The 17,157-nt window shown below is 42.0% G+C and overlaps 1 protein-coding gene across 1 annotated transcript in view; it reads left to right on the top strand.

Annotated features, from left to right (window-relative positions):
* KCNU1 (potassium calcium-activated channel subfamily U member 1) overlaps positions 1–17,157 on the top strand; it is a 53,271-nt gene that overhangs the window by 20,103 nt on the left and 16,011 nt on the right. The window contains exons 19-20 of the mRNA XM_075724180.1: positions 2,403–2,499; positions 15,595–15,694. Of these exons, the coding sequence (XP_075580295.1) occupies positions 2,403–2,499; positions 15,595–15,694 (197 nt within the window). The remainder of the gene's footprint in view (positions 1–2,402; positions 2,500–15,594; positions 15,695–17,157) is intronic.

Genomic DNA, 17,157 nt, shown 5'->3' with positions numbered 1-17,157 from the left:
CAGAGCAAAACAGAGCTTAATTATAAGCACTTTGGTTTATTTCTCCACTCTCCATATAATGTAGTTTAAGTGGTCCATGTTGTTTTGGATTCTTCCAAACTCATTGTGAGGGAGGTAAGGTTAGATGGAAGAGGCCCCACTAGTGTAGATGAGTATGCCTCCAGTACCTGCAGTGGAAATAGGGAGATTTAGTTGGTGAAAAGCAAGTTAATTGTCATGAATCTAAAAACTAACACAGGAGCCTCACAAATTGTGAGCTTTAGTCAAAGGAGCTACTATTGTCATTTTAACAGGAGTGTAAATGGCGTACCAGAGTGCAGTCAGAACAGAAAACAAAGGCTATTTTTTACTTTATCATCCGGACTTAATCAAAAGCTATTACTAGATTTTTTTTTTTTAATCATCAGATATGTATTAAGAGGCAATAGGGCTTCTTGAGACAATGACACCCTGCCCCACTTTGGGACCTGGTCAGGCAATGGAAGTAAATAAGAGCTTTTCTCCCTGTTCTGCATCTCTGCGGCACCTCAGAGCTGCCCTGGGCAGTCAGGCCCTGCACAGGTTGTTCACAGTAACCAAGGAAGTCTGTGACTCCAGCTCTGTGGAGTTAGCCAAGTATCTTGGTTTAGAAGACCATAAAAGAGTTCTCTCAGATACTTATTAGTGCCTGTGTAAGACAGGCTGTTCTGAATTTTCATTCTCTGACTTGACTTGTGATAAATCCCATTAAGCTTGACCTAGAGGAATCAAGTGGCATGTAGCATCCTCAGAGAGCTCTCTCTACCCATCTAGCTCCCACCTCATTGAACACAGGGCTGTCAAAAGAGGGATCCTGTTACTCAGGCTAAATGCACCTGCTTTTAGCACACCTGTGTAGCACAATTACAGCTTAATGTTGACAAATCACCTATTCAGAGAGATGTCCCTTTTTCTGCCAGGGGTATGTTTGGAATTGCTAGCTGTTTCATCTGGGTTGGTGTGGTTTGGCAATAGTTACGACACCACAAGAAAGTTAAGGGTATGTGAGAGGGTTCATCTGTCAGTTTGAGATAAAGATATGTGTGCCTGAATGTTCCTCCAGTCCAACCTTTCTTTTCCCATCTGTATGTGTTGGACATGTTTAGACACATGTGACATGGAGAGCTTTGCTGTGCCTCCTGTCAAATGCTGACAAGGGGAGGAATGCAGATTAGCAACAAAGATACAGACCAGGGGTGTGTGAGGAGTAACATCATGCATTCTGAAACAGCTACATCACCGTAAAAAGCAGGAGATGCAGGTAGGCTCTGGTGCTCTTAAAAAAAATCTCAGAGGGTGCTGCTGTACACCCTCAAATCACTGCCTGGTGTTATAATGCTGGGCTTAATGGCCCGTGACCTCAGATTATGGCCCAGAAAGGACTACATCAAATGTCAGAGGATGTTCCAGCTGTTAAATAGCTACTTTAGGATTTAGGAAACTTGAGCTCGTTTTCTTGATCTGTTTCCTTAGATTCAGTCTGGGACTTTAGGCAACTTAGCCTTTCTGAATTTTGATTTCCTGATGGGAAATTGAGGAAGTTAAAAATGGTTTGACTTGCAGGTTTGACTTGCAGAGACTAGTGTGGTAAATAATTGCAAGTCACCTATGACAAGTATGAGGATGGTACAAGTACAGAGTATGAACTCTTCCTACCCTCTGGCTTTTTTTTCCCCTTTTATGGAGGGCCATGTTTTCATAGAGCACTTAGAGCACTCCTCCCCTGCAGGACCAGGATCCTCCTCCTCACTTTTAAGGACAGGCCCAGCCCCAGCACCCCCATGCACCTTGGACTTCCCCCTCCCTACGGGACCAGAAACCCGCTCACCCCTTCGGGACCAGCCCCAGGACCCACTCCTTTTCAAATGTAAGCTGTGATTCTCTCTAGTCAAGACCACATCTTGTTCTTTCCCATGCAAAATGAGAGAATAAATGTCTTACAGGTAACACAAGTGTGTCGTGGCTATGTGTTGAGGGTATGCTTCCTCATCCATGCCTCTACCTGCAGAAGTGACAAAGGTTTCCTTCACTCTGGGGGGGAAAAACTCAGCAGTTCTGAGTGAGTTTTAGCTTCTGGATTCCAACATGAGAACCTCTCAAAGAAAAGAAGCTCCCTTTGGAATGAAATGGTGTGTTAAGTATGTAGTGCTTATCATATTTAAGACTGTTTTATGCATACTAGGTGGAATTACTGTTTTATAACACTGTGCTGTATTTCTGAGCAGTTCGTATGAATAACCAATTACTCAGAGCTCCTTTGTCTAGCATTTCTGAAGCCCCACAGAATTCTCAAAAGCAAAGGTAGCCATTTGCAGACACAATCTAAATGCAACTGAAGACTGCAACAAAAGAAACCCAATTCTGTTTCATTGTTTTTGTTTCAGAGAAACTGAAATTCTGTAGAGAATCGCATGTTTTGGATGGAGAGCTTGCAAAGTCAAGGTCCCTTGGTGGTGTTCTACCTCAGACTTTTGTTAATGGGTAAGAAATGTAAAGCCGTGTGTATGCTGAGTAGGTATTTCCTGGACTGACTTACTGTGAATTTGTGTGGAAAGTGGGAACAGCAGGGTGTGCCTCTTTACTAATTCTTCTGCTATTGGTGGTGGTTGTGGTTGAAGTGGATGGTTTATGGCTTCTCCCGTCTTGGTTAATCGAACAGCATTCTATGCAACCTATGCCTATGCATCCAAATCCTTAGCTTCTCATACTCTCCTGCAAGCTCAAAGCCTGTGCTGTGAACTCCTGATACCACTGTGGAGGAACAAGGGAGAAGGAAGGGATTGGTAAACCTCCTGAAAGTGCTCACTGCCTTCCAGACAGAAGCCCAATGATACCATCACTGACCAGCGGAGTCATGAGCACATTTTATTTGGCTGCTTCTGAGAGAGCAGAGTGGAGGCAGGAGCAGCTAGGAGTAGGAACATAAATGCCAACACTGAGATTTGCTCTTTGCTCAGATATTTAATTGCAGTGTGATACTGGCAGCAACCTGGTAGACTAGCAAACTCTGGTGTACTCTGAAAGAAGCTTGCTCTAAAGGCAAATGGAGATCCGAGAGAAATGTCACCCTACAGCCTTTCTCTCTGGCATCAGTAATGCATGCTAGAGGAGTCCTTTCTAGGCCATCGAAATTCTTCCTAGCCAGAGGAATCTGATTTCCCAGCAGGGTTTACAAACTGATGGCAGAGCATAGTCATCTGCTGTCTAAAGCAAGGTGTGAATTGCAGTGTTCTTGTCTACAGTGTACTTAGTTTGCCAGTCCAGTTGACTTGCAGTAGGACTCCTCAACCTGAGCTGCCACATTCAGCATAAGGAAGGGTATCATGGTCTGATACTGAGCTGTCAGTAATAGCAAGCTGTTAGGCTCTTCCAAAGCATCCACTAGAGAGGGTGACAGGACATACTGGCAAACAGTGTCATACCAGAATTTGCAGGAAGTAAACAGGAACCTAGTAGGGGAAGAGATGCACAAACTATATTTCTTGCCTTGTTTCTGCTTGTGAGCAATTTGCAGCCACTGTAGAACTGAAGAGGCTTAATAAATGATGTCTTCCCTCCTTCCAAAACCCTATCTTGTGCTTCAGCAGCAAGGGCAACTGTCAGTATGGCAAGGTCTCTAAGGTGTCCTCTGGAGAGCTTTGCGTCTTAGCAGCTGTCCCTAGCACATACATGGTATTGGGACAATAAAATGTTGCTCAGTGCTGCTGTCTTACAACTGATTAGGTTAGCTGTAAATATTGGGACTGCATGGTAAATACATACGTGCCTACTACCAGATTGTGCTGACTTGTTAAATATAAACGAAAACATAATTAGATTTATAATGTGTCCCTCCCCCCCCCCCCATGCCTGACAACATAATTTACCATGGGGGGTGGGGGGAGAAGAACAAGCCCTCACAACCTGCTGAAATATCATTATTAACATGCACATGAAAAGTCAATTATGCCGGAGGGAGGTATTTAAGTGAAGTGAGTTTCCATACTCTGGGATTACACCTTAGGGATTATATATTTCTTATTTATTTATTTTCCCTGAGATCTCTGCTGCTGCTTAGCAGTGAGGAACAAAAATGTTACTAAGATATTTTGAAATCCCCTAAAGAAATAGCCAAATATGCAGATAAATAATTGTTCCCATCCCCATGAAGATTCTCCCTCATCACCATATCATAAAGACTCTATATTCTATCCAGTCAGTGCAGGTATGTTTTCTGGTGTTTAGTTTTAAATGACACGAGGGACTGGTCTTCCAACACTTCCCTGGGGAGGACATTTTACTGTACTGTTGTTATTAGTTGCAGTATTTATTATTTGTATTATAGTGGTGCCTTGAGGCTTCTACTGGGACTGGGATCCTGTCAGGCTGGATGCTGTATATGTGCATGGTAAAAGGGAGTTTCTGCCTTAAAGAGCTCTCAGTCTAAATAGAAAGAGCAGACAAAGAGTGGGAAGGCAAAGGGGAGTAGGAAAGGGTGAAATGAGGTATTGAAAGTCATAGAGGAAACCTCACAATGCAAAATACAGCTCTGTGGCTGACTCTTCATAACATTAGAGTTCTCAAATTAATCCCAAATCATTTTTTATTATTACTTAAACCAGCAATAGAATTGGATCCAATTGCCCATTTTCAGACTAAGGTAAGGTTTTCCACCTGGGGCGTTTTGCTAATAGAAAAGCTAACACTGACCTTTTGCTTCCAGATTAGGATAGTTAGGACAGTGACCAAAGAGAGCTCTAGGTTCAAATCTCTGCTCCATTTGATTTAGGATGGTAAACTGCAATCTGATGTAGGTAGGCATTGTAACGCAAGTCTCATTTCCAGGGTTCTCTGGATATACAACAGGGGGATACTTTCACTGTGTCCAGCAGGCAGTGCTTTTAAAATTACTTGGATACTTACTCTTGCCCTTTTACGGGGTCATTTGAAAATATCAGCTAAATATTTAAATTCCAGTTGTTTTTTTTTAAGCAGAAATTTGCAGCTGAGATTGAGACAAGATTTGCATGTGGGCTAATCAAAGAAAAATGTAATCAAACCATAATTCAGGGAAATTCAATAAAGTATAGTGGGAAAGAATTAGGCATGGCCTATTATAAGATTCAAAACACATACTTGAGTCAGGCCAATATTGCTGGTGTCCTAGACTATTTTAATGAAAGATACCTTCCATTGTATTGCATGTATTAAATCTTGTACCTTTCTTCTTTCTCTTTTTGTTCCCCCCACTGAAAATAAGCAGATCTTTATATCCAGGGGAAGAACTTAATTAGCATCATTACAAAAAAAAATGTCATTGCAAACCAATACAAAAAACCCTAAGACCTATAAAGCTCATCCAGAAGTGAATACATAAAGACCTGGTAGGATTCCTCAAGCACTTCTGAGCCCCTGCATCGATACACTTGCTTTAGTAGTCATGGGTTTTCCACACATTCTTGCCTAAGGCATGACAAATTTAATGGTGTATGTTTTGCTGAATTGTTGACTCTTGTTTTTCATTCCTGCTAAGTTTCTAGTGAGGCATAAAAGAATGTTTGTGAGCAAGGTTCCACGTGTATACAACTCTGCAATGTCTCCTTCCCTTTTGCCCCGGCATAGAGTCACTTCAGCCAAACAATGGATTAGTAGAAGCTGAATTAGATTAAAAGGGAAACCAGGTTAAAGAACCAAGTTTTAGCTCCCTGTTAATTGTAACTTATCTAGTGCCTGGATAATTGCTCGTAAATACCTGCTGAGTTGCTGAGCCTATGTTAAGGCTTGTCAGTCTTTAATAAATCTTAAAGACTTAAGATCCTACTCTTTGATGCTACCCATCACTTCCCAATCCAAAGGTAGGGTAAAACAAGGCAGTAATGCTGAGCACTCCAGCTCCGCTAATCTGGCAGAATGCATCACAATCTTTATAAATGTGTGAGAAGGGCTGTACAAGAGCTCCTGAAAAGGTCATTGGTATTTTTGGAGCGATAAATCATAGAGGGAAAGATTTGCATTTTGGCTGTATAAAATCCAGGGCTGGATTAGAGAGAGCATACTTTGCAGTAATATTTCTCTCCTGACTTGTTTTATTAGCTTCCTTTAAACATGTTACATTATTGCTTATAGAATTTCATTTACTTGGATTGGCAGCTTGATAAATATGTCTATTGGCGATGATTTGGATTGCTCTGGGCATTAATATTATTAAAACCTGTCACAAGGAAATGTCTGAAAGATGACTTACTGTAAAGATTACAGCATGAAATAAATCATACAATGGTATTTGTTACCGTTTATGGCCTCTTGGAGCCGAGTCAATCCCTTTTTATGTTGCATTATTTTTCAAGTTTTTATAGCCTTACATTATATATCGCTGTCAGAAATGAACAGATGGGGTGTCAAACACGAGCCTTCTGAATAATTCCCACCCTCGGGTTATTTGTATGAAGGACAAGTGTAAAACTGTGTTCTCAAGAAAAAGGAGATAGATAGAGGTGGAGAAAGTGTTGTTACAGTGAGCAAGATCCCTTTTGTCAGCAGGCACATTGTGCTTTTGATCACTACCTGGTATTTACACTACAGGGTGGAGGCTCTGTGGAAAATTTAGCAGTCTGGCATAGCAAAAAACCTCACAAGTTAGACAAGTTTCACGTTCCTTCAGCTTTACTTTTGTTGCTAGAATGGGAGAGAGATGTGGAAGGGGTTTTTCAGTGACAGCCAAACCTCAGAGGGTTTGTAGAAACACGGAAAAGTGTGGATGCCTGTAAGTACCTCTCAAACACTTCAGGGGTGGAATTCTGCAAAGAGTCCCTCCTGAACTACACAAATGGCATTTCTGGAGTTTGGGATGCAAAAGGACGATTATGAACAGATATTTTGGACACTGGAAGCTTGTGAACTGATGTTAGGTAGTGAGCTCCTCTAGGAAGAGGCGGTAATATTTTGCATTCCAATTTTTGTTGTGTTGAAGTCCCATTTTTCTTGCTGTGTGTTTTTGAGGACTACTTGTCAGTCAGGGTGACAGGTTGGATGGAGTGATAGCTAAGCTGATAAATACACATGCAGTAAATTAGGTTTATCCAAGTTAAAGAAATTCGGGTGGGAGACATCATCCATGCATACTTTCCCCCAAGCTTTCTCTGTTCAAATCTCCAGCCCCCAGAATCTTGTACAGGTACACAGAATACAAATCGATGTTGTTTTTGGAACATGACTCTTTTTGGTATGAATGGATCTTTAAGCACCCCAATAAATTGTTGTGTTGATGCAGGCTGGCTTGAATCCTGCTCATGGGACACTGAGGTCTTACCCTCACTGCAACTTGCACAACCAGTAAGACTGACAAATCATTGTGATGGAGCAGATTTGTTAGTGGATTTCTGACACAGAAAACCTAGCTTCCGCGGTGTGCAAAGTCTGCCCAAACTTGTTTTATACAGACTGCATTGTCTCTTTGCATGAAAACCAAGTCTGTTTACTGGCATTGAAAGAGGGGTTTCACTCCCCCCCCCCCCCCCGCTTTTTTTTTTTTTTGAAGCCCCTTTTTAGTCTAGTCTACCCTTGATTGGCTTAGAGTAGACTTGGTAGTGTAGGTTAATGGTTGGACTGGATGATCTTAAAGGTCTTTTCCAACCTAAACGATTCTATGATTCTAATAAGCAAAAGCATACTCCATTTGGGCTTTGGGTTGCCAGAGATGTTACTGGTAACTCTAACGAGACTCTTCTTCTATCAGTGATTTACTTGATTCAATTTTGGTTGAATTTTGTTTATAGGCCTCCAGTTACTTATTTTTTTTTCCCCTTCTGGAGAGTAAAAAATTCAGAATACCAGAAAGAAAAAGTCTCAGCCCTTGCCCGCCCTTATGTACAGATTTTTTTCTTAACTTCAGTTTGTATTCACGCTCACTGTATTTGGCACCTAAGCTCCCTGTGATTTTAGCCAGCCACCATTCCTTACAAATTTAGCCAGCTAATCCGAAGTTTATTCCAGCTTTTCTGAAACTCTCATCCCTTGTGTTCACAAGCCTCTCTTGTTTTTCTGAGACTTACTGTTGTAGATCAGAGCCTTATCCTTTGCAGCCTCTCCATGTATTCCCCAGTCTTTTTTTCTATATTTCATGTGAAAATACACCACCTCTCTCTTCCCCAGGCCCTTGTCCCGCATCTATCATCAAGCTTGCATAAGAGTTCTAGGGAGTCATATTCACCATGCAAAGTACAGTTGTACTGCACATTGTAACTGGAGTTGCACCCACCTGTACATACTAATCCGATTCCATGTTATACAATAGTATAATCACTTAAAGAATTTGCATGACTGATGGTGTGAGTTCTGAATGCATAAGGATAAGTTTCATAATTAGCTTTCCCTGTGAACTTGTGCAAACCAGTCTATTTATAATTTGGTCAGCTCCTGATTTTTAATGAGGGTGCTGAGAGTGACTGAAGCCTCTGGCAGCATGCATTTCATATTTTAATTACCCACAGTAATTCTGACAATTACACCAATGTCATAAATCATATCATAATGACCCATTAAAAAAAACCCACCCATATTTAATGATTGGATGGGGATTTAAATTAAACAGATATGCAATGGCTTAACAAGAAGCCAAAAGCTCCATGGAGTTTTGAAGTCTTCCAAATCTTTTCATTGAGCTATGGCTCCAGAAGGTGAAGAAACTTTGTGCAAAGTTTCTTTCACAGGCAAAGTCCTGATTTCCTCAACAGAGGATTGCTTTTCATGGGATGAAATCCATTCTTGTGTGCCAGGCTAGAACTGGACTTCTACATGATTTGAGTCTTGGTAGCTAGTTGGCTGTTCTGGTCTCTGTTTTTAAGTCCAGGAAAATTTAGGATGTTACTTCCTCTTGGCAATGGTGATACGATAGTCACAGGCATCCCTGGATGTCACGTGAGCATAATGGCGTTGGTTTTTAGCCAGTCAACTTTTTAGTAGGGATAGTGTAGAGGTACAGCTCATATTTTTCTGTTCTAGCAGATAGCTTTTGTTACACTGTCCATGATTTAATGAAGTGTAAATTGATCTATCTTGTGTATGGTGCTTAATGCCATTCTTACCATTAACTGTTGTTGAGGAGGGTAATTAGTAAGGGATCGTCAACATCACATTGCTTACATGGCATTTTCTCCTCTGGTTATTTCTTGGGTGGTGTCACCATGTGCCACCTCTTGCACAGACCTGAAACAACAGGGCTAGGCTAGGTCTGCAGGTAAGTCCTCTGAGGAACAGTCTGCACAAAGTTACCACCAGTTCAGCCAAAAATAAGACTCTGCTACCCAGCACAGTCTATTATTCAGCTGGGTCCCATGTCCGTGGTTTTGGCCCTTAGTGAAAATCACTTCTATTATCTAAGATCTTGAGTAAGCCAAGTTCTGCTCTTTAGATTATTTTGCTATTAATAACGTCACAATAAGTGGGTGGAAGTAGCTAATGGCTCTAAGCCACAAATGATCCCAAATGTTCCCAGTCTCTACTCTCCTGTAAACCTTGACAGATTGGGAGTGCGTAGTAAAATACTGTAACACTCAACACGCATTTACAAGACAGCGATCTGTCCCATGACGGCTTCCAGATGTGTGAGTGTGTGCAATTTCATAATTCAAGAACAGATTCTATTGCCCTCTGTAGATTCCCCCATCAGGCTGTTCATAAATGCTGCTCATAATTAAATTAACCCACTAACTAGCCATGCAAATTTTGATAAGCAGTGACCAAAAAAATAAAAACAGGGAACTGTTGAGAAGCTCTTAAAAAATGACAAGGTTGTCTTCAGAAATTATTTATCATTATGAGAAGATTTGTTTTTTCCCTTCCTGTTTGCCAAATTCTACTTTGTCCCTTCATACGTGACAACTGTTTCAAGGTTTTAATCTAATTATTAGGAGCTGAATTTTGCTACCCTTACTCAAGCTGTCTGCTGTCCTACTCTCTGAACAGCCTTTCTGGAATCAAAGCAAGCCTGTATTCTGTGTGTGGGTAGCAGGATTAGGCTTTAGTTTTTAAAATACAACCTGTGCCCAGCCCAAGTAGCAGTAGAACAAAAACGTGCACGTACACTTGTCCGTGTCAAAGGGGAGAAGCTGCATTTTATCTAGCCCTCCTGTGACCTCGGAAGGGGAGAGGGAGACTTCAGCAAAGACTTCACAAGGGATGTTATAAATAATGAGCTGTTGTTTTCTGTCAGAAGCAATGGCTCGTAGCTCTGACACGTGCGATCTGCCTGCAGAAGTAGTATCCAGCTTCCCCACAATAACTGTGCTATATTAATTTGCAAAAGTGTTGGGAGTTATTACACCTGGTTTATATGTATGGCTGAACAACATATCCTTATATAGTAAAGAGTTAGCTGAGGGAGGTGATTTGGATGGAGGTTGAATGCAGAAATGGAGAGCAGATAACAACAGCAGAAGATGTCTTTCCTTCTATGTTCCTCTGAGGTTTCTTTAGTGAAGTAGGCCCTAATGCTTCTAGATCAATGTTCAGACAGTTCAGTCCAGTTATGCTTATGCATTCTGAATTTCTCCAGTGCTGCTGACTCTTCAGACTTTGCCACGCAGGTATCAGGAGTTCTTAAGGCATCACCTGGTGTCCTGTTATTAGACAATCTTGGCTCCGCTTTAAAACGTGGTGTCAGACAGTGCCTGTTAGACTAGGATTCAGCCTTTCTGTGTCGTGTAAGTCCCAATGCTCCATGTCTCTTTCCATGCCATTTTCTCAGTTCAGCTTAGTTTACCTTTATTGTTCATGTTTACAACTCTAAAGCAGGAGTCCCTCAACTTAGTGGGGGACTATAAGCATTGCTGCAATATAGATGATAACTACAGACTATTTTTATTTTAGTGTATTCTGTACAACCACACTGACTTCACTGGGATTACATGTGCATTGCTTAGGGGCAGACTTTGTTCAGTGGATGTAATTAAGAAAAATTTAACTACTCGTTTTTAAGATTGGTTTTACTTGTTGCCTGACGTATTTGTTAATTATCGGATGGAATACTCTAAATTATAATATTTTGCAGTGACATGTAATACCTCTGTGTCAATTAATTAAGCCTTGTAGTTCCTTATGAGGTAGGGAAAGCACTTTGATGTGTTGTGATCGGAGTGATATAATCCATGATGATGAATAAGCCAAGTCCAGACAAGCACCATATTCTCATAGTGCAGGCCTAGGAGTGGGAAAAGGAGCTTTGTAGCAGCCTTCACAGGCAATTTTCATTGTGTGTGTGAAACTCCACTCCTCCCTAAAGGAAAAGGTTAACATATGTGCAGATCTGGGAGCGATTCAAAAAACAATAAGAGGATTCCCAAATGGGATGTGAACCGAACAGCCCACATGCCAAGTGTTAAATCATCCCCAAGGCTGTGGTACAGAGGAAGGGGAAGGATGTCAGGGTGTTTGTGCTGGTGGACCGGGGCTTTCCAGATCCAGCTGCTGGAGCAGCCTGCCCGCATTGCACAGGTACCCACGGGTGTTTTCTCTCTGGAGACTTGTGCACAGATTTCCCACGTGTGTAGGTTTCTGGGGACCAATGGTGCAGCTCCTTCCAGGCCTTGCTTGTCCTGAGGTGCTTTGTGAGTAGGCTTCTACCGCTTTATCTCTCTCTGGGCAAAATTTAGGACACAGAAATAAGCTCTGATTCCTGAGGATTTGCTGCTATACTGTACTTAGAGCACAGAAGGCAAACCAAATGAGCACAGACCTCGATGTGTACACATGACACTAAGACTCATTGTAGCCACATTTTTCCACGACAGGGAGTGGAAGAGCTGGTGTCAGAAGACTGCAGGCGAGGGATTCAACAAAGCTTTAGGGCTTTGCAAAGGCATTATGAAGAATTTAAAGATAGCTTGTCAGCAGGGAAGTTGTTGGCAGCTAACAATTTGATAAAAGGACTTCTACTCCCTGCCTTCTAATGCTATAGACAACTGTTAGTCACTTATGTTAGTCCTCAAATGAAGTTTGAAACATCTTGGATGTGTCTGACCATCTTTTAGTGTAGCTGAGAGCTACATTATCTCCTTTAATTCATGGAAACATGAGGGACTGGCTTATATTAGGTCATGGCTATGGAAACAGGCAAAAAAGAAATGTTTCACCATGTTGTAGCACTCTCAGTTGGATGCTGGTACGCTGGACCAAACTGCCATTTTGAATGATATATAAGGTATTGAACTGGGGTTATTTGCAGTATAAACCCAAATTTTTCTCCAAATTTAATGGTGGGCTGCTGTTGTAATCGACTCAGTTCGTCTGTGGGTTGGGCACAGACTGATTACACCAGCGGCTTATGCATGAGACACTGTGGAACAGTATTTTCAAATGTTCAGCCACTAGGACCACATTTTCAGAAATGCCCACAGTCCAAAGTACCTAGTGCTTTTGTAAGTCAGCTCCACTTGTACAGTCTTTGGTAACATGGTCTTGTGCTTTTTTGATATTCTGTTCAGTGCAATGTAAGTGGTAAGGACCTCAAATGAGAATGTGATAGAGAAAGGCAACACAGACACGGCAATGCACAGCATCCTGTGAAGGCAACTGTTTTCTTTCCAGACTCATGCAGAGCCAAAACGGGTATCTGTGCACCCACAGCACAGTCAATTTGTGACCCAGATAACCTGCTAATGGCTGTAGTGAGTGACTGTAGCTAAATTAGAGACTGTTTCTGTCTCTGGGTACTACAGCATGTCAGTTCCAGTGCCCTCATCCTCAAGCTCCTCAGACCCCGGTGCAGGATGATTTATGAGTCTCTCAGGAAAATCAGATTTCCGTAAGAATCACATAGTTTACAGAGTATATATGGCAGAAGGAACCCTTAACTAAAGAATGGCTTGTTAAATCAGAATGTGCTTGGCTTTGGCAAGGTGGATGCTGTTATGAAGAAGTGGGTTTCCTGCTCTTTTCCTGCTATCTCCCACTTTAGGGATCCAACAGGTGTTTCTTCCAAGATGTATATATTTCCCATAATATTAGAATGAGGAGTTGTCATTTCTGACAGGTTGTGTATATAGATGATAGCTTTATTATGATAGAGATATATACATTGATTGATTGGTAAATCTGAGTCAAGTAAGGGAGCTTGTGAGAAGATAGTCTCTAACTTGCCAAAATACCATTTAATCACTGGCCTAAGGATTTGTTATCTGGGGAGGAGATGTGTGGCTAATAGATGCAATTGCTTGCAGTTAGCACAGGGCTGTGTAGAGGCACTGCAGAGATTTAAAGGGGGTACATGCTCTCCTTTCCCTCCAGTTTTGTACTAGCTTGCTAAATTCAGGAAAGCCAGTTTGAAGCCTCTCCCTGCCCCTGTTCAGAGATGCAAAATTACCTTTCATTTTGCTGAAGTAATGGGTAATTCAAAGCTGATTTAAAAAAAAAAAAAAAGCTTCATGCTGTTTGCCTGTGGAACTTCTTGCTGCAAATGCTGTTGAGAGCAAGAACTGTGTGAGTGGCAGAAGAGAGCAACAGGGATAGGTAGTGTGGTGTCTTTGGCTATGCTTTGTGAACTTCTGGAGATTGATGGACTAGAGCTAAAGGGCCTGGAAAAAGATTGGAAGCTTCATGGCTTGGTACCGCCAGTCTGGAAGAGGAGCGGAGCTGTCAGGAGCCATTTGGCACCTGGAGCACACTGCTTTCTGTTTGCCCTTCCTTTCTTTTCCCCTAGGCTACTTCCAGCTGCCAGTGCCTGCTGCTCTTGCCTCCTCTTGAGCAGCAGTAGTGCAGCAGGCAGTGCATACAGATCTGTTTCTACCTCTTTGGTGCCTTTCTTGCCTGAAGGAAAGATTTTTCTGTGCTTTCCTCCATGAGGCATAGCTTGCACCTTGCTTTGCATTATCTGCTACTTGTCCACATTAAAGGTTAGATGTTGCTCGAGTTGGATCTGCTGTAGGCAATCCCTTTCTCTCTTACCCTGCAGCGATGTGGAGGGAACAGAGATAGGAGGCACTGCAGAGCTGGAAAGGACCAGCTTCCAGATTTGGGATTACAGTCAAACCCAGCATGTCATAAGCATGTAGCAGAGGAGACTAGAGAGCAAGTAGGCAAAAGTCAGTCATTACAGTTTATGTCCATGCCATTAGTAGACCCTTTGTGGTTTTTATATCTTGTGCTGGTTTTAGGATAGGTGAACATTTAGAAAACTTAGAAATAAATTAATTTAGAAGAACAAGGTAACCTATTCTAAGATGATCAGTCCTGGGATTTGTTATTTTGTTATTAGTCCCTTAGTTTAAGACCTGGGGAGCTAGCAGAAAGTGCAAAGAAGTTCCAGCCTGGTCTTTGAATTCCCATATGGAATGGGAAAGACTGTATAGCTATGCTGCAGTTATTGAAATCACTGTGACTTTTAACTAGTTATCTTGGGTGTGGGTTAATTGTATAGCTATGGCATCATGGAGTTTGGCACAAGCTGCAAACCCCCCCAGCCCCATGTGCAAAAATGGGGCAAATTCTCGGGTTCCTTAATGCTGTGCTAAGAAGTGCTAAACCCAGTACCAGCATAAGCTGGTCTGTACAGGGCACAGCTAGATCCACCTTGCAGGCCTCGTCATGAATAACACCTTCCCTTAGCAAAATCCCCCCTCCTTGCTGTTAGTTGCGCCTCACCCAATACTGCATAGACAAGATAAGGACAACTTGGACATGATAAGGAACGTCAGGACCAAACACTTGTGTGGTCACAGAGCCCTACTAAAGCTGCTGTGTTCAGTAGGTATTGTAATCCTAGATGGCAAGTTTCAGTTACCACTGTGATTTCAGTTACAGAGTGATGATTAAATAAACTTTGCTCTTGAGCCAACTGTTGAAGGCTGACTCTACCTACAGTAAAGCCAGAGAGATGGTGCTGAGCAAATGGTTTATCCAACAGATTTCAGGTCTTTTTCTGTCCATGTCTGGGCCTTGAGGAGACATGTGAACAACCCTTGTGTTATGCGACATGACCCCACAATTCTGTTCTGTAGCAGTCCCTTCAGACAGTTTGTTCAGAGCAGCATCTGATTGAATGGCTTTTTGTTTCACATGGTCTTGTTGCTGCTTCTGAACTAACACAATGCTCGCAAACACAGCTATGTATCTGAAATTTGTCTCTAAGAATATCCTGCAGTATGGACATAATTTAAAGTCCCTGAAGACAAGGGGAAAATTCCTGCTGACTTCTTCTTGCTCTTAATCAAGTCCATGTTTGTATAAATATTGCTTCAATGAGTGTCCCCACTGAAGAACTCATTATTTAAAATAATCCTAGGGACGAAGTCCAAACAGCTATAAATATCACGACTAATACAATAATTCAAGGAAACACTTTGCAGTATATTTTTCCTTGTATTTGTCTCAGCTGACATTGACAAAGGAATTCCTCTACCACACAACCCTTTTACCCCATACTGTCATGGTTAATATGTGACTTGTACGTCCAAATTTTTCCTTGCTACTCTGAGACATGAAAGCTATGATGTAGATAGAGGGCATCTCAGCAGCAGCTGGAGATGTGACCTCAACTTGGGTAAACTGTAGCTGCCGCTGCTGAGAGGTTGTTCTGTAGCTAAGAAGTTTCTCTCTCTGTTTTAGGGGTTTTGATGGCCAAGGAGGGGAGAACAGCAGAGTCATCCTAGATTCAACAGGAATGTTCCACTGGTGTGATGCTGTTCCACTGCAGGAGGCTCTTCTGGTAGGTGTGGGGTATTTGCTTTTGGGATCTTTGTGTGTCTTCCTCCTTGTTCTCCTAGGAGAACAAGCTGGAGCTTCAATGCATTGATCTGGGTGGAGGGCACGGCACTATCTAGTTTACTGCTGTTTATTTACCAATGTTATCTTAGCAAATTTCTGACTTTGATTTCCTATGCAAAGGTAAGAGACAGACCCTGCCCTGGAGGGGAGAGACTGAAGGTTTACCATTACCCCCTTTTTCAGGAGTGAGCTGCAGATAAAGTATCTTGACCGGGGTCACATGGAGATTCTGTTGCAGTGGTGGGAGCTGAAGGCTCATTCCATGGCCATATTCCCTTGTAATTTAGGTAGTAACCTGGGAACAGAGAAAGCTGTCCAAGGGATCAGTAATGCCTTCTGTGTTCATCTAAAGCAGGGCAGGCATCCTATCTCAGGAGAGGATCTCAGCAGATGGACAAAGGAAGGTCTGATTGACATCTATTTTATTTTAAAATTTTGTGTGTTGTGTTTCCAGACCCCTGTGTCTGTGACATTGTTGATCTGGATATCTTTAAGACAATTTGGTTTATTTAATGTGTCTAATCCGTAAAAGAACAAATCCCATCTAGAAATGGCAGGTTGTGCTCAGAGCTGCCAGAGAGCTGAGAGTAGGCAACCAAATCTTGCAATGAGGTGATCAAAGATTTCATCAAAAATACAGAATGTTCAAGCTGTTCTGCCAGCTGGGAGACTTGTAGCAGGCTGGAATTCATGCTGCTTGAAATGCTGCAGCTTCCTTCCAAGCAAATAAAAGGACCCTATTGCCCAGCAACCTCCAAAATAGGATTAGTCATTACAAATGGGCAAGTATCCCAATAGGACTGGAAGCTCAGCTCTGTGAATTGAAGGGTAATGTTTTGAAAAGATCTTACAGGCAGGTTTACATGAGGAAAAAGCTTACAACTGCTAGTGTGTCCTAACTCCCCATGTGCCACTTCTGTCTTGTATTGAGTGGTTTTGTGTAGCTAAGCTAGGCTGTGCAAGGGGCTCTTTATGAGGATTAAGAATGTCCACAAAGGAAATTAGTGCATAATAGCTATTGCACTTCATGTTCTCGCAGTATCTTCCTTTGCAATCACATATCTGGGACAGGCAAGCCCTCAGAAGCCTGGGAGTCTAAGATGCATTTTTGGGAGTGAGTTGGGTGCTTGGCAAAGTCCCAGACTGTGCTTTGGGTTCTTAAAAGCTACGTTTTTAAAGTTGTTTAGGTACTTAAAGGTGCAAGTATACTCCCATGGGATTTTTCATAACTATAGCATTTCATTCTGTTTGGAAACCATGGACAGCTAGGTGGATGTACTTTACAGAATTTCTTCCTTGATGTCCATGCAAAACACAAGGCATCTAAACACGTATTAAAATATGGTCCTCCGACTTTTACATAAGGTATACATTATTAAATAGTTCAAATATTTTTTGAGATTT

The sequence above is a fragment of the Pelecanus crispus genome, chromosome 21 (genome assembly GCF_030463565.1).
Source record: "Pelecanus crispus isolate bPelCri1 chromosome 21, bPelCri1.pri, whole genome shotgun sequence".
In the NCBI taxonomy this organism is placed as follows: domain Eukaryota; kingdom Metazoa; phylum Chordata; class Aves; order Pelecaniformes; family Pelecanidae; genus Pelecanus; species Pelecanus crispus.
This window is presented reverse-complemented; position numbering and strand designations above follow the sequence as displayed.